This window comes from Phocoena phocoena, chromosome 11 (genome assembly GCF_963924675.1).
Source record: "Phocoena phocoena chromosome 11, mPhoPho1.1, whole genome shotgun sequence".
Lineage (NCBI taxonomy): Eukaryota > Metazoa > Chordata > Mammalia > Artiodactyla > Phocoenidae > Phocoena > Phocoena phocoena.
In genome coordinates, this window is record NC_089229.1 from 63,960,144 (window position 1) to 63,982,740 (window position 22,597).

Genomic DNA, 22,597 nt, shown 5'->3' on the forward strand with positions numbered 1-22,597 from the left:
AGCAAGACCATGGGGTGTATTTGGGACCCAGGGCACTGGGGAGAGGGGCTCAGGTTTTCCATCTTCATCCTCTTTTATTAGGAGAAGGTGATACACAGATCAGTCCTATTCCTGCCTTCCTATCCCCCCATCTTCTGATCTTGGGGCTGGGTGGTTCATCTGTCCTTTGTCAGAAGCTTCCTCACCCTGGTAGTTGTGCTGGTCTGACCAGAGCTGGCTGGCTGGTTTAATGAGGAGCGGGGAGTGGGGGTGACATAGCAGACCTCAGTATCAGTCCCCCTGTTCTCCAGTTCTCTCTAGTCCAGGATGTGCTGAAGGGTGAAAACTTTGTTTCCAGACCCTCAGACCATCCTGCTGTCCCCCCTCTCCATCCCAACAGCTTTTTCCTGCCCTCTTCACCCACCTCCCATAAATGGGTCTGGGCGTTGGAATGGAGGGAATAGGACTCTGAAGTGGTTGTTGGTGCTGGTGGGATGCGGCGGTCTTCAGAGTCCTCCCTTCATTATTATGTAGTTGTTCAGAAGCTGCTGCTACTATGTCTCTGTCTACAGGAGGCGCTTGTCCCTGAGATCCTGGCCTGGGTCCTGACTTCTGCGGTTTCTGTGAAGCCGTGGCTTTTCTGTGGGCTCGTGTGTGTGCTGGCTGCGCCCTGAGCTCCAAGACAGCCGCCCGTAACCTTTCTGCTAACGTCAGGGCCCAGGGCCTCCACAGCGTGGCTGGGGGACCCCTTCCCAGAAGGGCTGTCCCAAGCCCCACCCCATGGGACTAGGCTTCCTGTCCCCTTTGTCTACAGCAGGAGGATCAATACCCCCCACCCCACCCCAGACTGAACTGTGAAAGAGAGGTTCCAGGGGTGTCTCCCTCAGTGCCAGCTCCTTAGTGATGTGTTACTTACCCAAGGTGCAGTGGGTGTATGCAGGTCTCTTGCTCTCTAGGCCTTGTATGTGTGTATGCGTGTGTATGTGTGTTTGGTGGGGGGGAGGGGGGTGCTGGAGCTCCTGTCTCATTTTAACATGTGCTCATTCCCCTGACCCCACAGATGCTTCCCTCCACACTTTTTCTTTGCCTCTGTCTCTATTTTGTCAGATTTTTTTGCTCCTGCCCCTGTTGCCTCTCCCACACTTTTTCTTTGCCTCTGTCTCTATTTTGTCAGATTTTTCTGCTCCTGCCCCTGTTGCCTCTCCCTCCCTGAACGCTTTCCTTTGCCTCCTCAACTGAGTCACTGCTGTTGCCTATTTGTCTCCCCTTTCCTTGGTTCTTTCCTACTTAGGATTCTTCACTCTGTACCTTTGTGGTTGGTGAGGACTTTGCCTCTTCTCCTGCCTCACGCCCTCTCTGACCCTGCCTAGGTAGATGCCAGTCCCAAATGGGTTTTTCTCATTTTAGACCCACCTCCACCTTGGTTTGGGGGGCTTCAGGGACTAGTGGGGCTGAGGGTGTTAGGAAGCAGCCTTAGAGGTTATGTAAGTGCTGCTTGGGAATCTGTCCAGCAGAGGGCAGTAAGTGATCTTGGTAGTATCCCAGGCTGCTAGGCCTTTGGCAGGGGTGGCCCTTTCTGCATTCCCATTCACCTAAAAGCTCTTTGGGGATTGGGTGTTTCATTCCATTTCTGCCCACTCCCTCCCCCACTCTCCTCCGGTAGGTTTAATTTTTTGCTTTCCTTTGTTCCAGCCTTTCTTCTCCCTGGGGATTTCCCCTAAATTTCCCCCCTAAAAGTTTGTGGTGTTACAGTGGTAACTGCAGTTCTGAACTGGTTTTTCTCTTCTTTTTTCCTCCTCTGGAATGTAGACTGTATATGTTTAATAACTCACCTTCTCTCTCCTTGCTCAAAATGTGGGATACGCGATGACTGTGACCCTGGTTGGAAATTAAACTTGTTTTATGCAGCTCTGGAGCAGACCTTCATCCTTGATGTGCAGCAGCCATGGGACAGTGTTTAATGGTGAGGGTACTTCTGCTTCTGGTCCCGCTCTCCAGACCGCTCTTTCTCTCAGCAGCGGGGTAAAGCGTACCCTTGACTGGGGAGAGTGAGGTTATAGAGGGACTTAGGTTCATCTCCACACTGCTTACTATTTCCCGTCATACCCCAAAAGGGAACTTAAAATGAATTGGGCCCCAGAGTATGAGGGCTTCGTGACTTTGCCTTTCTGGTTGTAGAGGGTTTAACCCTGAGTCTAGCCATACTTATCACCTTTTAGTAGACATTAGGGACTTCATTAGCTAGAGGGCCCTGAATTTGGAGTGCCCCACACTGCCTCCACTCTCAGATCTCCCCAGGCCTGCACATCAGGTGCTTCTAGTTGGAACAGGGTCCCCTCATCCATAGACTGGAGTCTGTTCACCCATCTAGTTCTGGATTTTGGCAGTGAGTAAGCGTGAAGGGTAGAGGTCTGGGTAGTGTAATGAACTTGATCCTCCTTACAGCGGATGGCCCTGCGTCACCTCTGCTTTAGGTGTGTGGTTCCGCGTTGTCAGGAAGCCAAGCCTCATCCAGAGATAATGTTTCGAGGCAAAAGACAAGCCTCTATCCTCCCATCCCACTCCCACCACTACTGTGTTCCTCTCCTGCTATTACTCAGGCAAAGAAAGGGGTGGTGCTACCCTTTCTTGGGGTGGGGGTGGGGTGAGGTCTGGATGAGCCCGGCAGGCCTTCCCGAGTCTTACCACTTTCTTAAGCTTTGAGGACGGAGGTCTTCCCCACCTGATGATATGGGAAAGGGACAGGCATAGAATAGGTCTGAGAACCCCAAGTACCAGTGTGAAGTATATCATTTGTATTCAGTTACCTCCCTGCTGCCTCCCCTGGTAATTCTCCTTTTCAGCCCCTCTCTTGCTATTAAAATAAGTCATCACCCTCAAGGACCAGTGCTTCTGCCCTTATGAAACCCTTAAACTGCTCCAACCAGACATCACTTTATTAACCTCTTCAGCTTTGAACACTGCCCACTTACCGCTCAAAACCAGATGGTGCTTTTCTGCTTCTAGGCTCCTCAGAAGTCCTGCTTGGTGACTGAGGTGACCGATAAGTCAGGAGCACTTTCCCAAGCACGTTATTTGTATACTAATAAATAGATAACTTCCAGAGCTACAACCTCGCATAAGATCATGATAATGGAGAGGACTTTAGCTGGATGGCAGGCCAGTGGGGGTCTTTTGACCCCTGACAACTTGGGGAAGAGGATGACCTAGTCCCTCTGTCCCTCAGTAGGCGGTCTAGGATGCCAGGAAGGAGGTGGAGGGAGCTCTCTTGTGGCTTTTGCTTAAACCTTCCATCTTTTGGGGTTGGGGGGGACATGGGGAGATGAAAGGGAGACTTAACCTGGAAGGTAAATGTTTAGCATCCAGCTCTTAGGACAAACAGCGACCTTGTCTTCCCAGAAACACGAATAGCTCTTCATTCATGGCTTGGCGGCGGATCTGGGCCTAGGATCCACTTCAGGATAATCTGGGCAAGGGAGCTTCTAAAATGAGCCTGGAGAAAGCCATTGGAAGTACTTGGATTGGTCCAGGTGGGATGGAGGCAGTGACAGGGAGAATGAGTGTGAGTATGTATGACTTTTTCAGACTAGAGGTATAAGGTCTGAAGGCTTCGGGGAGTCACTGCATCATTTCCAGTTTCAAAGCAGAAAACTGACAGGTATTTATTTTGTACCTCCTGTGTTTCCAGACATGTGCTAAGAATGGAGTCAAACCACAGTACTGAGGGAGAGACCAGGGAATCTATTTCTGAGATACTCTGGAATCCTTGGGATAAGCGTAGAGTACCACGTGGGGTAGTGAGAGTCGGGGAGTAAGTGTGTAGGGGGTATATCCCCTTGCTGCTTGCAGCAGGGAGTGGCGTCTTTGTAGGCAGTTATACTACCGAGAATAGTCTCTTTCCCAGTTCAGAAGGGTGTGGAGGTAGAAGGGTCAAAGTCCAGTTTTCTACTTTCTAGCCTGGTAACCGGAGGTTAGAGTATCAGGCTGGTCACTGGGGAGTCATAGGATCCAGGTGCCTTTTTTCCTCTGCAGGTTTTTCATTCAAATTAGGTTTCCTGGCCCTGATTACTGGGATGGGTAAGGATGACCCTGAGTTCCTGAGCAAAGGGAAGAAAGAGTTAGGCCTGAGGAAATCTGAGCCTTGAGTGTGGTAAAGGGCACAACGCTGCTGAAGGCAGTGGTTGGAGGTCTGGAAGTGAGGAACCTGGGCCAGGACTCTTCACCATCAAGCCTTGAAGGTAAGTGTCTCCTTGTTTGTGTCACTATGGCCATGAGCCGCAGAAGACAGTATCTGGGCGCTCTCGAGCTTCGGAGCAAAGCTGGCTTCTGAGCTGGATGCGGTGGAGTAGAGAGGGTGCCTCGCAAGCCAGAACTCTGGCTCTCTGTTCCCAGAGCTGACCAGTTCTGCCCATGCACCCTTCCTGCCCCGACCCTCCAAACCAGGTGCATTGAGAGCTGTCTCTGAGGAGGTCTGGACAGTGAGTCTGGGCCAGGCGGGAGGTTTGAGAATGAACTTGGCCACCTGGCGCTTCCTCCCGCAAGCGTTGAGAGCTGTCCTAAGACAGAGTACAAGGCCTTGTAAGGGTTGGAGGGCTTAGCTTGGGGCAGCGAATCACAGGGATTTGGATGCTGGCTTTTTTCTGAATTCTGAATATAGGAATACTGCCTTTAGGTAATAAATAGGAGATGGAGAATCTGTTCTTGCCTATGCCAGATCTTGCATTGATGGGATGAGACATCCCTGGCTAGAACAGCCAAAGGGCAGGGTGGGCGAGGGAGGTCATGCTTCATTCCTGGTTACGAGTGCTTATTAACCATACCTGAAAAGAAAACATCTAGTCAGCCAGGGTATAGGCACGCACCTGAAAACATGCCATTCGATTTCGAACCCAGATTTGTATATGCTGACTCACACGCTTTTTCTTTATTAACAATCCGTCAAACATATTAAACCATTTAAAAAGCAGCGCCTTGCCTACTATCCGGTGCGTGACAGTCACTCAGCCTTGATGAATGAACCGACGTCATTGCCCTTGACCAGACTGGACATGATGGGTGCCCCATGAGTCTTGGAAGCCAGGGGTCTGTGGTAGTTTCTCCTACTTGCTGACAGACACCTTTGAAGGTGGAAACCTCTCCAGGAGTGGCCCTCTGATTAACTTGTGCCTTGAGTCCGGTTTGGGCCTGCTCCCCTGCCTTTCCCAGGACCATCTCACTTTTCTCTGTCCTTCAGGTTCCTCCTAACTTGATCCAAGGAGAAAGCTCCTTCCTCCATGGTCCCTTCCGGGTCCAAGAGGGCTTTGCTGCCCTCTGTGGGTGACGTTGTCTTAGTTTTGCCCTTTTCTGCTACCATCCTCTCTCACCCCTTCCCATTCAGATTACCTACCAAACAAAGCCTCAGAGCTGGACAAGACAGTAGCCGTCCGCCTCGGTGGCACCATTCCAGTCAGCCGATGCCTCAGTGCAGTGTGCGTGGTCACCCTTTGCTCAGAAACTTTCAGTGGGTTCCCACTGCCATTCAAGGCTCTCCACAACCAGCTCTCCCTTCTCTCTCCAATTACCTCTGTCTGGTCTTCTGGCTAAATCCCTTACTTCAGCCAAACTGGTCGGTTCATTTTCCCCAAATATCTGGCCCTCTGCCTTTATACCCTTTCTCCCTTGTTTAGAAACATACTTTCCTTTAAGGTATGCAAAGCTGCCATGGCCTCTAGTCACAAGGACGTTTTTCTCCTGGCCTGGCTCCTTTAGCTCCGCTAGCACAACTCCCTCAACACCTCCCACACATCGCCTTGGATTGCTGTGTCTCATGTTCATTCATGCAGTATTTTAATTTCTGAATTTATCTTTGTAACCAAAATAATTTTTATTGCAAAAGATCCAAACAATACCGAAGTGTTCAGAGCAGCATGTAGGACTTGTTCCCCTCTGCTCACTGTCCGCAAAGGTTACCACCCTCGGCTGTTTGGTGTGCATCCTCTAGTTCCTTTTCTAAATATATGTGTCTATACACACATTTGGGGAGGGCTTAAAATATAAAGGGGCTCATCACATCTATTATTCTACCTTTTTTTTTTTTAAACTTTAAGGTATATATGTTTGTCTTAGAGGTTTTCTATATTAGTATAGTTAGGTTTTCCTTTTTAATGGTTTCTCAGTACTGCATAGTATATAATATTTACTCAAAATAAAACATATTTGTCTGGAATCTGTTATATGGAGGGTATTGTGCAGCTAGCACCCAAGGGACTCCAGATATCTTGTCCTCGCCATCAGTGAGCTCGCTGTTTAGAGGAGAGGGGGAGGGAGGAGCGGGAATACACAAATAACCACAACACAAGGGAAAATACATTAAAGTCCCCAAGTGTGCCTGAAGTTCCGAAATAAGAGAAGTCGCTTCTAGCTAAGGGGATCAGGACTTAACAGCGGAGGTGATCTCTTCAAGCTTGGCCTGGAAGGAGCTTGACAGGTGAAGGAAGAGCATGAACCGCACGCAGAGATGAAAACACACAACGCAGGTTCATCTGATGCCATGAGCATGAAGGGGATTTGATTCAATCTATAAACATTTATCAAGCATCAAATGTGTCAGACATCATACTAGGCAATGAGAATATAGAAACGAGACATACGAGGTTCCTGTCTTTAAAAGGCTTTCATTTTAATGGAATCAAAGCCAGGTTTGGAAAGGCAGGTTAAGACCAGATGATGAAAGCTTTCAATTGGCATATCGGGTAGTCTGAATTTAATTCCCTGGGCAGTGTGGAGCCATGCAAGCTTTTTAGTGGGTAGGTAGGTAACGTGACTGAAGCTGAACAGATAGCAACAGTGAACCGAATGGGCTAGAGTAGGGAGAGGCTGAGGCTGAGGGGCTTATTACTCTTTTGTTGTTTTTTGTTTTAACAAGATAGAAGTTCATTTCTTTTTAATTTTTTTGCCACACTGCGCGGCCTGTGGGATCTTAGTTCCCCAACCAGGGGTCGAACCCATGCCCCCTGCAGTGGAAGCACGGAGTCTTAACCACTAGACTGCCAGGGAAATCCCTAGAAGTTCATTTCTACCTCAGTTAAAAGGTGTCTGGTGGTAGGCAATCGGGACTGGTATGGTGGCTCTACAGTTATCAGTCTCTGATGACTGCTTTTGGTTCACTATCCTACTTACATCCTCATGGTCGCCTCATGGTCTAATATGGCTGCTAGAGTGTAATTCATCTCATCTGTATTCCAGGCAGCAGAAAGAAGGAAGGGAAGGAGACGGGGGTGGGGGGGGGGGAGGAGGTGGGGCACTGAGACACACTGCTTAGTTAAATTAACTTCCTTTAAGCAGCCTCCCTGGAAGTCCAGGACAATATTTCAAACACTTTGGTTTATGTCTTATAGGCCAGAACTTAGTCACGTGGCCTTATACAAATTTAAGGGAGACGTGGAAATATAGTTCTGTTTGTGTTTGATTTTTTTTTCCTTTTTAAAGAATTTGAGGAATAATTTGCATAAAGCGCAATGCACAGATCTTATACAGTTTGATAAGTTTTGACAGGCATACACCCATGTAACCCACATCCCTATCAAGATATGGAGCATTCCATCACCCCCAGAAATTTCCTGCTGAGGGGGCTTTTTAAAAAAAAGAAAAGAAAAAGCCCAAAAGAGAAATAATGAAGGTTTAATTAGGGTGGTAGCTGTGGGGATGGAAAGAAAGAGCTGGAGAGGCTGTGGAGGGAAAATCCAAAGCAGACTGGTTGGATGTGGGGGTGAGAGGAGAATCAAAGAGAGTGCTGGTAGCAGAACCAGGAACAGAAACAGGAGGTTGGAAGTGAAGTCTAGATTGTTGCAGGTGGGATGGAAGGAGAAAGAGGAATGAGTACAGTATTGTGTGTGTTGATTTGAGGTGCTGGTCAAACATCCAGGTGGAGATCCCCAGTACACAGTGGTGCCTAGAGCTTAGGAGGGCAGTCAGAGCTCAATGGCATCATGGACCAGAGAGATGCTTAAGAGGACAAAACCTAAGAAGTGGTCCAAAATATGGTGACTGTGAGCTCACTGATGACTTTTGAGGGAGCAGAATCCAGATACCCAAGGCCTGAGTGGGCAGTGAGGGCTTAAATCATGCAGAAGGGGATTGGTAGGGTCACCCGAAATAACTTAAAAAGTCTTTTAAAAACTGAAGTCCTGGGACTTCCCTGGTGGCGCAGTGGTTAAGAATCCACCTGTCAGGGCGCTTCCCTGGTGGCGCAGTGGTTGAGAGTCCGCCTGCCGATGCAGGGGACGCGGGTTCGTGCCCCGGTCCGGGAGGATTCCACATGCCGCGGAGCGGCTGGGCCCGTGGGCCGTGGCCGCTGGGCCTGCGCGTCCGGAGCCTGTGTTCCGCAACGGGAAAGGCCACAGCGGTGAGAGGCCCGCGTACCGCAAAAAAACAAACAAAAAAAACACCTGTCAATGCAGGGGACACGGGGTTGAGCCCTGGTCCGAGAAGATCCCGCATGCTGCGGAGCAACTAAGCCCATGCGCTACAACTTACTGAGCCTGTGCCCTACAGCCTGCAAGCCACAACTACTGAGCCCATGTGCCACAACTACTGAAGCCTACAAGAGAAGCCACCTCAACGAAGAGCAGCCCCCGCTGGCCGCAACTAGAGAAAGTCCGCGCGCAGCAACGAAGACCCAATGCAGCCAAAATAAATAAGAATTTCTAAAAACAAACAAAAAAACCGGAGTCCTTGCACAAACATAAAATGGGTGTATGTAGCTGGTTTTTTGACAATTTTGTTGATGAAAGGAGAAAGGAAATGGTAATGTCAGAGGAAAAGATCAGGGATTCATCCCACCCTTACAGTGAAATAGCCTGTGCTCTTTTCATTTACCTTAAGGACAGGGTGATGGGGCAACACCCTCCCTCCTTTTGGGTATATGACCTCCAGAAAATCAAGCTGAAGGGCTGGATATGGGAGAGGGATACGACCTTTGGCAGCTGCTGGGTTGCGGTGGGCCAGCCAGACACTGCCAGGATAGGTGTGAGGACACATGTATCTTTAAGAGGAAAGACCAGAGCGCAAACTGGCTGGACTCAGGTAGTCCTGGGTTTGAATCCTGTCTCTGTCACCACCTAGCTAGATGACCTTGAGCAACTTACTTAACCTGAACACCCAGTTCCTCATCTGTAAAATGGAAACAATTATGCCTACCTTTCAAGGTGGTTTTGAGGATTACAGACAAGTGTCTGGAACACAATAGGTAAACGTAAATGGGTGTCATTATGTGACCCAGCCCCTCGCTATGGGACTGAACGGCTAACGGACAGGTCAGAATCTCAGAGGGCAGGGAGAGCTCCCGCGGCCTCCTCCCTCCGGGAGGTGGGGACAAGGTGGAGGAAGGGCTGCGGGAGGAGGAGCTGGCGCGCGTCGCGACCCGCCCCGTCCAGTTTGGCCTGGGCGCTGAAGGAACTGCGGTCCTAGCCGCTGCCACCCAACAGCCTGTCCTGGGTGTCCCGTGCCCTGCCCCCATCCAGTCATGACCCTGCGCCCCTCACTTCTCCCGCTCCGTCTGCTGCTGCTGCTGCCGCTGCTGCTCAGTGGGGCGGTGTGCCGGGCTGAGGCTGGGTTCGAAACCGAAAGTCCCGTCCGGACCCTCCAAGTAGAGACTCTGGTGAGGAGGAGATAGTCCCGGGCGGGCTCTTTGGAGGTCGGGCCTCGTGAGGAGAATGCCGGGGTCTCAAGGAACCTGGGAGCGGGGAGGAGAGGCAGTGCGGGCACTGAATTGGGGGTGCTGAGTCTAAGGGCAAGAACGGGATCTTTGGAGGAGCCTCCGTGACTCCTGTAGTGCGATCATAGGTGGAGCCCCCGGAACCGTGTGCTGAGCCTGCTGCCTTTGGAGACACGCTTCACATACACTACTCGGTGAGGGGTCTGGGGGGCCGGGGCGGGGCCGGGGGGGGGGCGGCGCCCTGCAGCAACACGTCAGCTTTAGCTTGGACACGTGGCAAGCGGTTCGCGAGTCACTCCGGCTCTGGGGGTCCTCCAGCACGTGGCCGGGGGAGGGGCGCTTCTCTTCCCTACCCTTTTTACCTCCCTGCTTTTCCGCCAGTTCCTCCCTGGCCCTGAGAAGTGAAGGGTGGAGGGATCTCTGAGAAGCGCCAGCCCTTTCTGCCCCGAGGGGAATGCTAGGCAGCAGTCGCTAGGGGGTTGCCGACCGAGGCCCAGGTGTGTGCGCGCCCTGCTGGGAGGGAGAGGTACTAGGTGTGTGCTCTAGAAGCTCTTCCCCCCACCCCCACCCCCCAGGGCAGCTTGGTAGATGGACGCATCTTTGACACTTCTCTGACCAGAGATCCTCTGGTTATAGAACTTGGCCAAAAGCAGGTGATACCAGGTATGTGAGCCGTACCTCCCATTCCACTTCTTCCCAACCTAAGCCCTTGCTTAGCTTCTTCAACTCCTAAGCTACAGTGGAAATGTCCCCTGGAATAAGACCCCAGGGCTCTACCAGCCACCTCCTGAGGTTCAAACCCCGCTTCTAGTACTCCTCTTGCCCCATACCGCATTGGAAGCCAGAGATTCCAGCAGTGGGGAGCTCAACTGAGGGTCCATGGGGAGCCTTTGAGCCTCCTCTCCTGGGATTTGGGGAATGTAGGTAGTTTCCTATTCAGTTGTGTCTTCTTCCTCAAGGTCTGGAGCAGAGCCTTCTAGACATGTGTGTGGGGTGAGTATCTGGGCAGGTGGGCTTGGGTACCCCCCCTGCATGGCTCTGCTATCCCTGCTCCTAGAGGAGGCAGGAGAATGGGCTTTGGCTTCACACTGGGCAGGTCAAGGTCACTGGGCACTGAGGCTTTGGATGAAGCCTCGGGCTTCCTGGCTGTGGATTTTGTTGGTGGAGCTGAGACATGTGGGGGGATGGACGCCTTGGCTGATCAACCTATTTGGTGCTCAGGTGGGAAGTTCACGTTTTGAGTGTGAATATCCAGAGGGTTTTGTTGGTGGGGCTTCAGAGGGACCGAGGTGGCTGGCCCACCTGTTCCCACCTCTGGCTATGACTCACATTCCTTCCCTCAGAGAGAAGCGAAGGGTAATCGTTCCTTCTCACTTGGCCTATGGAAAACGGGGATTTCCGCCGTCTATCCCAGGTAATCTGACTAGGCCTCTCTCTGTGGCTATCAGAATACCCAGTCCCGGGGACTTCCCTGGCAGTCCAGTGGTTAAGACCCTATGCTTCCAATGCACGGGGCGCAGGTTGGGTCCATGATTTGGGAACTAAGATCCCACATGCTGCACTGTGCAGCAACCCCCGTCTTGAAGAGCCACAAACAAGGAGCTATGCACGTTGTCTGGAGCTTGAGAAGGTCTAAACCCAGTTTCCCGAAAGGTACAGGAGTGGCTGAGGCTTCCTTCTGCAGGGCCGCCTTCTTCCTCCTCAGATCACCAGCAGGGACTAGGAATATATAACCTGTTAAAGCCACTGGCTTGTCCTCTGGCAGACAGCAACTTTTTAGGGAGGAGACACCTGCTTGAGCCACACGAGTCTGCTGCCTGTGCCACCTCTCCGAGAACTCTGGACTTCTTTCCTGCCCTTTTCCTACAACTCCAAACTGTTGGTTGTGCAGTTGGCATGGCTTCTCACCACATCTCCACCGTTCCTTTCAGCCTCCGCCAGGATGATCACAGTCAAGTAATTCAAAACAAAATAAAACAAAAAACAACTTTTAAAATCCAAGCCTGGGACTTCCCTGGTGGTGCAGTGGTTAAGAATCTTCCCTCCAATGCAGGGAACTCGGGTTTGATCCCTGGTCAGGGAACTAGATCCCACATACATGCTGCAACTAAGACCTGGTGCAACCAAGATAAATTAAATAAATAAAAATTAAAAATAAGTTAAAAAAAAAAAAGCCAAGCCTACCCCCTAACTTTAAAAGCCCTCACAGGTCACTGCTGATACCTATTTTTGAAGGCCTGAGACTGGACAGATTTCCCAAGATGCATATCTCTTGCTTTTGGTTATAAGAAATGTTCTACTAGCGAAAATGACTTGTACTTCAGAGTATTGGGATAAAAGTTCTTATCCGAGTTCCAGCTTAGACAGAGACCCATAGAGAGGGTCAGGGGACTAAAGAGAAATTCTTTTACCCAAAGTTCTGTTACCTCCTCATTTCCAGTGCTTCTTGTTTGCATTTCTCCCCCCACTCATTCCTGTCCATTCCTCCACTCCTTTTTTTTTTTTTTTTTTTTTTTTTTGCAGTACGCAGGCCTCTCACTGTTGTGGCCTCTCCCGTTGCGGAGCACAGGCTCCGGATGCGCAGGCTCAGCGGCCATGGCTCACGGGCCTAGCCGCTCCGCTAGGCATGTGGGATCTTCCTGGACCGGGGCACGAACCCGTGTCCCCTGCATCGGCAGGCGGACTCTCAACCACTGCGCCACCAGGGAAGCCCCACTCCTTACTTCTTAAACCACATCCTTCTTCCTCTCTAGCCCTTATGTTGAAACACCTATTTTTTTTTTTTTAACAATCACATTGAGGTGTGCTTATTGGTTGGTGAAATTTTAAAAAGTCTAGTTTAAATCCAATTAATTTCAGCCCTGCAAAGATTCTCTCCATGTGGCTGTTCAGAAATGGAATACAGTTAGTACAGAGGTCTCTAACTTACAAATGGACTTTACAAGTACTTTTCACAGAAGGTTTTTCTGTCCTGGCAAAGACCTGTCAGTGAATACAAGCCACACTTGTATATTTGAGGTAAACGTGACTATAACTAGATAGCTCATAACCCTCCTCTGCTTCTGCCTTTGTAAGAGAACTCAGCCCCACATTTAAATCTTGCCAGCTTTACAGTTGGTGCTGTGGTTGTGGTCTGCCCTCCCCGCTTTCATTCAGATCTGAGTCCTGGGTAACATGCACAGGGATTCTAACCTTCACCTCCTCTCTGCCTCCAGCGGATGCAGAGCTGCATTTTGACGTGGAGCTCATTGCACTGATCCGAGCCAACTACTGGCAAAAGCTGGTGAAGGGCATTTTGCCTCTGGTAGGCATGGCCATGGTGCCAACCCTCCTGGGCCTCATTGGGTATCACCTATACAAAAAGGCCAGCAGACCTAAAGTCTCCAAAAAGAAGCTCAAGGAAGAGAAAAGAAACAAGAGCAAAAAGAAATAAAAAATAATTTTTAAAAATCTTTGCATTTTTCATCCGATACTTTCTGCTGCTACCTTTGTAAGTGGGAATAAGGTAAAGGGCTGGGGAGAAAGGGCATTCTTCGTTGGGTCTTGCCTGGCATGGGGGTGATTGGAGGCTTTGGATCTCTTCTCCTGGCCCTCCTCTTCCTGTCTTAACTTACCCCAAGGACCATGGGATCTCTGGGTCCCGAAGGTATGTGTTTTGGCTCCCATGGCGTCCTGACTGAGGAGCAATCCATCACTGAGAAGTAAGCCTCTGGGTAGTTGCCTAGCTATTCTCTTTACCCCCTAGGGCCGCTGTATTCCTAGTGTCCTCCAAGTAGACTGTTCTATCCAACATGGCAAAGATACAAGGAGCTCATAAACTCCATGGAGATTTTTAATAGCAAAGTCCTCAGGTCTCTCAAAACATTCTCTGGGGGTTGAAAAGAGATTTTTATCCTTGTATCACAGGATGTGGGCGATCACATGGGCTGCTTCAATGATGTTGTAAGTGGCTGGAGGTTTTTGGTCACCTGGCTGGGCTGTAGGCATGGACGGGGGCTGGGGTAAGTTGCTGCTTTGATTGACGATGAAGCGTGGGCTGAGCTGGCTCAGCACTTCATCACTCACTGAGATGCCATCCAAGTACTGCTTGAGCATCTCCCGCAGCTTCTCATTGATTTCTAACAACTGGGCACGTCTGTGTTGAAGGCTCAGTTGCTCCAGTTTCACTTTGTTGTACCTTTTCCAGAAATTCTCCATCCCTATGTGGTCCATTATCACCTGGGAATTGAATTAAAGGGAGAAGGGGTGTGGTAGCACCCGTTAGCAAGTGTAGCCCCAGCCCTGGGCGGTGGCCTCCGGGCCGTAGGAAGCTTACCTTTCCAAGCTCCTCATTAAACTCCTCTGGGTCAATCTTCTCTATGTCCTCCTGCTCCTCGGGAGTCAATACCGACGAATAAAAAGGCAGCACTTTTTCTTCCTCCGTTTCAAATTTCCTACATATTTCAGCAAGTTTAAGGACCTTTTCACCCTATTGGAAGCAAGAAGAGACCTTTCATTAGGAAAGGGGGTGGGGAGGGGAAATAGTGGATTTGGTTCCCCTGCTTCAATCCGGGGAGCTACTTATCCAAATGGGAGACAAAAGTAATAAATACATCCAACAGAGACAGCTATGTGCCAAGCACTATTCCAAGTATTTTATACTCTTCTAAAAGTCATTCATCATGAAGTAACTTCACTTAAAATGTGAGAGGAGAGGGAACATGGAATAGAATAGGCATTCCAAGTATGCACTCAGGCAGGAAGCAGGGGGAAGCCCTCTATGTCTCCCCAGCCCCTTTCGCTTCGCAGGGAGCTGTGTTCCTTGGTTCTGTTCTGGCTGCCTTCTCCCCTTTGTTACCTTGTCGACAATCTTCCTCAGGGCCTTGAGGGTGGCATTACTTTCCAGGGTGAGTTTGACTAAGTTCTCCTGTGATATTCCCCGGGCCTGAGTCCTTTGGGCCTTAAGTTTTCGCAGTTGTACAAGGACCAACTCCTTGTCCTCACGAATGTCCCGGTTCTGTTCTTCACTCTCACGGCCGTGCACCATGATCTTGCCTTTTAAAATAATTATGGAATCCTAGAGGAACAGGGTAGGTTAGAGGAAACACTTGACTAGGTGAGGGTCTTCAGGGAGCAGGTAAAAGGACTGTCTGGGGACTGATACCAGAGCATACCATCTTTCCCCAACCAGTGATGAGGCCCAGTAGAAACTGGGGAAAGGAGAACAGGGGATAATGGAACAGTTAAAGCAGTGAGTCTTTCAGGTGGGCTGCACTAACCTGTAGTCTCTGTATTTTTTTCATCTGTGCTTCAATCTCTTTGGAGCTCTTCTCGTCCTTTACCTTTAGGGTCTCGAAGGCGATCTTTCGATCCTCTGTGGCATCAGTGTAATTCTTGAGTGCATCCTGGAACCTTCTCCACAGATCTTCTACTGTATGCTCCAGTTGCAGTCTTAGAAAGTGCTTCTCTTCTAAATTCTGGGAAGTGGCCCCAAAATAGCCAGTGCTTGGAATTACCCTATTAGCACCCTTTCACTTCCACCAGCAACCTCCCCCTCTTGAACTGTTTGTAGCACAGCGTGGTGCAGAGGTTGCCAGTGAAAATGCCTACAAACCAGGCAGATGATATAAATAAGCGCTGTGGGCTAGCTGGGGCCTGTGGCAAACCAGAGAGGAAATGCTCCATTGGTGTGTGTTTGGGGGGGTGGGAGCACAGCTGCTCAGCTTCACATGAATGTCTCCATTTGGAATGTGGCCCAGTGTTACCAGATCTTTACATTTTTCAAGGGAAGCTGAAAATTTGGATTTTTATGTGAAATCTTCCAATTTTTAAATGTAGAAAGCTTATTAAAAATTTTTAATGAAACATTATGAGGCAAAATAAAAACAAAGCGGGGGCTTCCCTGGTGGCGCAGTGGTTAAGACTCCACCTGCCAATGCAGGGGACACGGGTTCGAGCCCTGGTCCGGGAGGATCGCACATGCCGTGGAGCAACTATGCCCGTGCGCCACAACTACTGAGCCTGTGCTCTAGAGCCCGCGAGCCACAACTACTGAGCCTGCGTGCCACAACTACTGAAGCCCCCATGCCTAGAGCCCATGCTCTGCAACAAGAGAAGCCAACGTGATGAGAAGCCCGCGCACCACAACGAAGAGTAGCCCCCACTCACCGCAACTAGAGAAAGCCTGCGCACAGCCACGAAGACCCAATGCAGCCAAAAAGAAGCAAAGGGCCCCACCCCCCAAATCCAGGTCTGCAGGCTGGCTAAGTCTGCAACCTCCAGGGTGGTGGAAGCTCTTGGGGCCAAGGGACAGGAGAACTGGACTCTCCCCCTGGTTCTACCACAGACCAGCAGCATGACTTTGGCAGGTCATTTCACTTCTTTGGGCCTTAATTTCTTCATCTACAAATCACAGAGGTGAAGCCAGACGATCTCCTTGGTGTGCGTTAGCTCTAAAATGCACTTCCTTGACATTTCAGAATGGTTCCCCCTCCCCACCAATTTTCACAAAATTACAAAAAGCAGTAGGGGTACCTACGGCAACAACAGGCATTTTATTGGCTATGTTGGTTAAAGGGATCTCTTCTAGCTCTACTAGCCTTGAGCGATTTTCTCTCACTTTCTCCCAGTTCCTGCCCTTCTGCTCTCCCTCTGTACCTTGTTTTTGAGATCTTCCCACATGCTCTGGAACTCCAGCTTGCTTTCGTACTCAGAATCTATGCAGTTCTGCTCCATGGCCATGAAGACATCTTGTAGGTAGTGAATCTCTTTTTCATGTTGGTCAATAATTGTCTTCCTGTAGGAGATAAGATACTGTCTCTGCTCTGAGGCATAAAGCATAGGGATCAATAATGACAATGCAAAGCAATATGTAATAAAACTATATGAACGGTACAAACTCTTAGGTACTGAAGAAGGACAGAGGGAAGGCGGGTTCTATTCTTTTCAGGGCCAGAAAGAATGAATAAGATTATTTTGATTTTTGAATAGGTAATACATTCATATGATACAAAAATCAAAAAGTACAAAAGGTTGCAGTGAAAAGTCTCCTTCCCATCCCTGTCCCCCAGAGAGGTAGATGCGTAGGATTTTGATAGTTGAAAGTGGGTGGCTGTTTACAGCCAGCATCTTGACATAGGCTCTAGATAGTCCCCTGGGCTCAACACCCCCATATCTCCCCTTAGGTCCCCATACCTTTCTGTCTCAAACTCCTTGGTCAGGGCCTCCAGCTCCACGTTGTAACTTTCCTCTAGGAGGCTGAGCCGGCGTCTCTGCAGGGCCAAGAGCCGGTCGATGTTATGCAAGTGGCTGCGCAGTGCGTGGGCGTACTGCTCCTCAGCTTCTGACAGGTCCTTCACTAACGACTGGGTAGGAAACACAGAGTTACCATTTTGGCTGAATGGCATCTCTGTGAGAAAATAAAAATGTATTCGGCTAGCTAGTTCCTATTTTCCCTAGTCTCTAAAGCCAATTCTTTGGCTCTGGGAGCTCTGGCTCTGCCACTTGTGAATGTGAGAAGCCAGTGCTGGTGAAGGGGCCATGTGGAAGCATTCATTCCAGTCAACGGCCCAGCTGAGCTCCCAGCGGATAGTCAGAATCAACTGTCAGTCATCTTACACATCCAGCTCAGTCAAGCCTTCAGGTGACTGCAGCCCCAAATGACATCTGACTGAAAACCGTACGAGAGATGTCAGGCAAGAACCTCCCTGGTAAGCTAAGTCAACCTGCAGAACCATGAGACAGAGTGAAATAAATTGTTGTAAGTCGCTAATTTAGGGTGGTTTGTGATGTAGCAATAAAAAAAAAGAGAACATGTCCCCTAGAAAAAAAAGGGACCGTGTGAGCATCAATGTGGATAAGAACTGCAATGGATCAAAACATATCAAATATGTTTGATTATGAGTTTATCAGGATACTTTTTAAAAAAATCAGTTACCATTAGAGGATGCCAGACAACCGATTCTTTTTTTTTTTAAACTGGTTTGTAAAGGGAAGAGAAAGAGCATTTCTTATATAACCTATAGTGTATATAAGCATTTCTTATATAAAGTATACCTCTGGGTAACTGAATGGTAAATGATAGTATCTCTTTACAGAAGTATTCAAACTAATAAATGAAAAAAGAATACTATTAGAAAATCAGCATTTTGCAACCCCCAATGAATTAACGGATAATCAACAGCTGCTAACATCACAAATGTGCCTCCTAATAGAAGAACACAACACCTGCAAGCTTCTAGATCAAATTACCAAGACACAGGAAATACCGAGGACAAAGTAACATGTTAAACTACAATACAGTATACTATGCAGTTGTTAAAAAAAAAATGAGAAGCTCTTTATGGGCTAATGTTGAATAATCCCCAGGATATATTATTAAGTGAAAAAGGCAAGGGGCAGAACACTATGTAATACTACCATTTGTGTAAAAAAAAAAGGTTTACTCATGAAACTAAAATTATTGGGAGGGGCACTGGGTGGCTGAAAGGCACCAGTGGGAGGGAACTTTTCTATATATAACTTTTTTATCTTTTGAATTTTGAATATTGTGAGTGAACTACCTATTCAAAAAAGTAAAACAAATTAAAGCGAATAAAGCAAAAAAGCATTTACCAAATGCCCACATGATCCACTCACTGTAAACTACCACATTGCTAGCTTTTACCTTACATGTTTAGTATGAAAAAGATCTGAAATAGGTGCTGATAATGGAAGACTATTCACTCACTCAAGAAATGTTTACTAAACCTGCTATGTACCAGCACCGTGCTGGATGCTGAGGATTCAGAGATCTAAAGACATTCTCAGTGCCCCCAAAGGAGCTTGAAGTCTTGCAGTAGGAAAAGTTATATAAGTAGAAAATTACAATAAATTCTGAAAAGAAACCCCCAAAAAACCCCAGGTATAAAGTTCAGATTAAATTCTGATTTTGTAAATTCTGAAAAGAAATTACAGCATGAAAAATGCTATGAGGTTGATGATTTCCCAGTGACAATGGGATATAAAGGACTCAGTGCCTACATCTGACTAAGAGCACTGAGGAGGGCTTCATAGAAGAGATGTCATTTGTATCACTCTTGAAGCAGGAGTGAGAGTTTCCCAGGAAAACTGGGGAGATAGGGAATGGCACGTGCAAAGGCACAGGAAAGAAGGCTGGCTATGTGAAAGGTACAGGTAGAGGCCAGATCATGAAGGGCTTTGATGTTTGATGTTCCTTCCAAGGAGTTTCGATTTTTTCTGTAGAAGAGGGGAGCCACTAAGGAGATTTACGCAGTGGAGTAACAGGATCAGATATTTGCTTTAGAAAGATAATCCTGGTGAGGACTTCCCTGGTGGCGCAGTGGTTAGGAATACACCTGCCAGTGCACGGGACACGGGTTTGAGCCCTGGTCTGGGAAGATCCCACATGCCGTGGAGCAACTAAGCCTGTGCGCCACACCTACTGAGCCTGCGCGCTAGAGCCTGTGAGCCACAACTACTGAGCCCGTGTGCTACAACTACCAAAGCCCTCGTGCTACAACTACTGAAGCCCTCGCGCCCAGAGTCCGTGCTCCGCAACAAGAGAAGCCACGCAGTGAGAAGCCCGCGCACCGCAACAAAGAGTAGCCCCCGCTCGCCACAACTAGAGAAAGCCTGCACACACAGCAATGAAGACCCAATACAGCCCAAAATAAATAAATTAAATTAAAACATAAAAAAAGAGACTATTGCAATAGATAATGCCCGTCTCAACTACAGCAGGACAGTGAGGAAGAAGAGCAGGGTGTGACTCTGAAAAATATTTAAGCAGAAGATTTATACAAGACTTAGTAACAGAAGTTAGGAATGGAAGCAAAAGCTGGGATGATTCCCAGATTCCTGGGTTGGGTGATCTGGTGAATGGTCCTACCCAAATAGAGAGTATGAGGAAGATCAGATGGTGGAGGATGGGAGATGGGGCTGGCTAGAGAAGGAGGAGCTCATGAGCTCAGTTTTGAGGACAGTGACACAGCCAGGAACAGATATCGAGGGATCCTGAATAAGGGATTTGGAACTCAAGAGAAGAAACCCCTTAGAAGAAAAGATGGTATATACTCAACTCAAGAACCTCCCCAAAACATAAGGTTGGCTGATTGAATTGCTTAGAGATACAGAACTGCTCTTACCGATGGAGATCTTCTCAACCTCATCCAGGGCCACTGGAGTTGAATCAAAGAGGCCAAATAGAATTTGGTTGAATAAAGCACTGGAGTGGGGATCAAGAAATCCGTGTGTAGTCACAGCTCTCTCACTGACTAGCTGTGTGACCTTGAGCAAACTGGTTCCTGCCTCTGGAACTGAGTCTTCTCACATTGAAATGAAGGTATAGAACTAAGTTCAAGTCATTAGGTGATGTCTACTGTGCCTTACAACTCTAATATAGTACTGGTTTGAGGCAGTAGATGACCAAGGAGAATGGCTCCTCTAACAGAGGGAGAAGGATGACGGCTCAGTATTCTAGTTTTCATTTCATGTGTCTTGGGAGGGCTTTAAGATCAATTACTTCACTAGGCCCATTCTATTAAGAGATCAAGACAGTCATATTCAAGTGTTTCTTTGGGAAGAGAGCTTGCCTTGATGACACTGTCCTTGCAGTCCACCACTCGTTCAAATGTTTGGCTGAGGATCTCAATGTCCTTATGAAGCTCTCTGGTCTTGACTTCCCGAAGGACCGTCCTCCACTGTGTGTTAATCTTATTAAGGTTCAGAGCAGAGTTGTGCTCCTCCTTGGCCAGCTTATCCTGTGTGAAGGAATAAATAACCACCCCCTCCCAGAGGTCAGGGTTAAAAGCCCTGATATAGTACAACAAACAAGATCACCCTCTTTCTTTTCTGAGGGACCAAAGCTCCTCATGGCTAACACCCAGGAGTTCCTGTTCTTGTTTTGGGAGGGTCTGAAGTAAGACAGGAGCAGCCCAATGGCATTTTAGGGAGAGCTAGCGTGAATTTCCTTCTGGGTGGAAGCATCAGAGCAGGATGTTATTTGCAATGACCCATCTCGAGGGAGAATATCACGATTTCAGACAGCTCAGACAGCTGATAGCACCTACTGTCCCGGTTCTGGGGCTCAGGAGTGATTGTCAAGCTCTACACCACCTTCCTCCCTCCATGCTTCACAGAGAACTGCCCCTTCCCCCAGACAATATTGCCTGAAATCTAAGTATATCTGGGTCTTAAGATTTCCAGAGGAGCAGAGGCTAGCATGAAAATGAGGCTACCACAATGACAGAAGCAAGGCAACAGGACCAGTGCAGGGGGCGTGTGGGGTTGGGCAGAGAGTTAATGCAAAAATCCATCACCTTCAAGAACTGGTTCACGAGCCTCTCTTTCTTCTTGGCCATCTCCTCCTCTGCCAGCAACTTCTGCTGAAACAGAAGCAGCTGCTCTTCATCGGACAGGGGCATCTTGGCCTTTTTCCCTTTCTTAGACATAGCTGGATCTGGGCGAGGATCCTCCGCCTGCCAGGGCCAGCGCTAGAGGGGGTAGGAGGAAAATGTCCCCAGAAAGGTGACTTCTGGAACTGCCCCTGGAGGGTAGTTGGACCTTAGATCTCAGACCTCAGGCAAAAGATAGCCTGGGATAGCGGTGAGGCAAGGCTCCCAAACCAAAAGACGCATCTCCGTCTCTTAGCAACGGGGATCTCGCTAAGATGGCGCTGTAACGGCTAGGAGAAGAGGTCTTGGCTCGGAGCGCCCTCTGCCGGCTGGAGGACCGCAGTCAGTTTTTGAGAGAGGGTCTTTTACTTCTCAAAATCCCTAGCTTCCCCAATGACCATTTAAAAATCTTTTTTGGATTATTTTTCACATAATGGCCATATTTTAAAATACAAGTAATAACAAGTTTTGGAGATATATGGAGAAACAGGAACCCTCATACACTGGTGGTGGTAATGCAAAATGGTACAGCCACTTTGGAAAACACTTTGGCAGTGTTTTAAATGTTAAACATAAATTTACAGTGTGAACCAGCAATTTCACTTTCAGACATCAATCTAAGAGCAATGAGAGTGTATCCACATAAAGACTTACACAGGAATGTTCTTAGCAGCATTACTCATAATAGCCCAATTGGAAACAGCCAAAATGTCCCAAAACAAGTGAATGGGAGACAAAATATGCTCTTTCCACACAGTGGAATACTATTCAACAATAAAAAAGGAACAGACTATGCATGCATGCTGCAATGTGGATAAACCGCAGAAGCCAAGAGGCCACATATTGTAAGTTTCCACTTACGTGAACTACCCAGAAAAGGCAAAGCTATAAAGATGCAAAGTAAACTACAAATTGCTTGGAGGGAGGGGGGGAGATTAACATTAAATGCACATGAGAGATCATATTGGGTTGATGAAAATGTTCTGAAACTGATTTATTTTGGACAACTTGATGAATTTGGGTTAAAAAAATCATTGCATTATATACTTGAAAAGGGCAAATTATGATATGCAAAATGTGCCTCAACAAAGTTGTTTTAAATGTGAGATATAAGCCTGTATCAGAGTCCTCCAGAGAAACAGAACCAATATTTTAAATATATAATATTTAAAATATAAACATAAATATTTACAACATAAAATATATATTTCCATCCATCTGATGTTTCAGTCTGAGTCCAAAGGCCAGAAAAGACCAAAGTCCCAACTCAAGCAGTCAGGCAGGAGGAGTTCCATCTTACTCAGCCCTTTTATTCTGTCCAGGCCTTCAGCTGATTGGATGAGACCCACCCACATAAGGGAGAGCAATCTGCTTTACTCAGTCTACTGATTAAAATGCTAATCGCATCAAGAAATACCCTCACAGGGGCTTCCCTGGTGGCCCAGTGATTGAGAGTCCGTCTGCCGAGGCAGGGGACACGGGTTCGTGCCCCGGTCCGGGAAGATCCCACATGCCATGGAGCGGCTGGGCCCGTGAGCCATGGCCGCTGAGC

At 48.3% G+C, this 22,597-nt stretch overlaps 2 protein-coding genes across 2 annotated transcripts; one reads left to right on the forward strand and one right to left on the reverse strand.

Annotated features, from left to right (window-relative positions):
- The first annotated feature begins 9,390 nt into the window (after positions 1 to 9,390).
- FKBP11 (FKBP prolyl isomerase 11) lies at positions 9,391 to 13,118 on the forward strand. Its single transcript, XM_065887675.1, has 6 exons — positions 9,391 to 9,616; positions 9,802 to 9,867; positions 10,249 to 10,336; positions 10,633 to 10,666; positions 11,017 to 11,087; positions 12,889 to 13,118. The coding sequence occupies exons 1-6, from the start codon at positions 9,482 to 9,484 to the stop codon at positions 13,104 to 13,106; spliced, it is 612 nt and encodes a 203-aa protein (XP_065743747.1). The 5' UTR covers positions 9,391 to 9,481; the 3' UTR covers positions 13,107 to 13,118.
- A 369-nt stretch (positions 13,119 to 13,487) lies between these two features.
- On the reverse strand, positions 13,488 to 21,284 carry CCDC65 (coiled-coil domain containing 65). Its single transcript, XM_065887731.1, has 8 exons — positions 20,971 to 21,284; positions 20,245 to 20,412; positions 16,847 to 17,016; positions 16,310 to 16,448; positions 14,932 to 15,129; positions 14,511 to 14,729; positions 13,989 to 14,141; positions 13,488 to 13,891 (listed from the first exon to the last, which is right to left on the reverse strand). Exons 1-8 carry the CDS (start codon positions 21,100 to 21,102, stop codon positions 13,574 to 13,576), a joined length of 1,497 nt encoding a protein of 498 aa, XP_065743803.1. The 5' UTR covers positions 21,103 to 21,284; the 3' UTR covers positions 13,488 to 13,573.
- Positions 21,285 to 22,597: the final 1,313 nt, after the last annotated feature.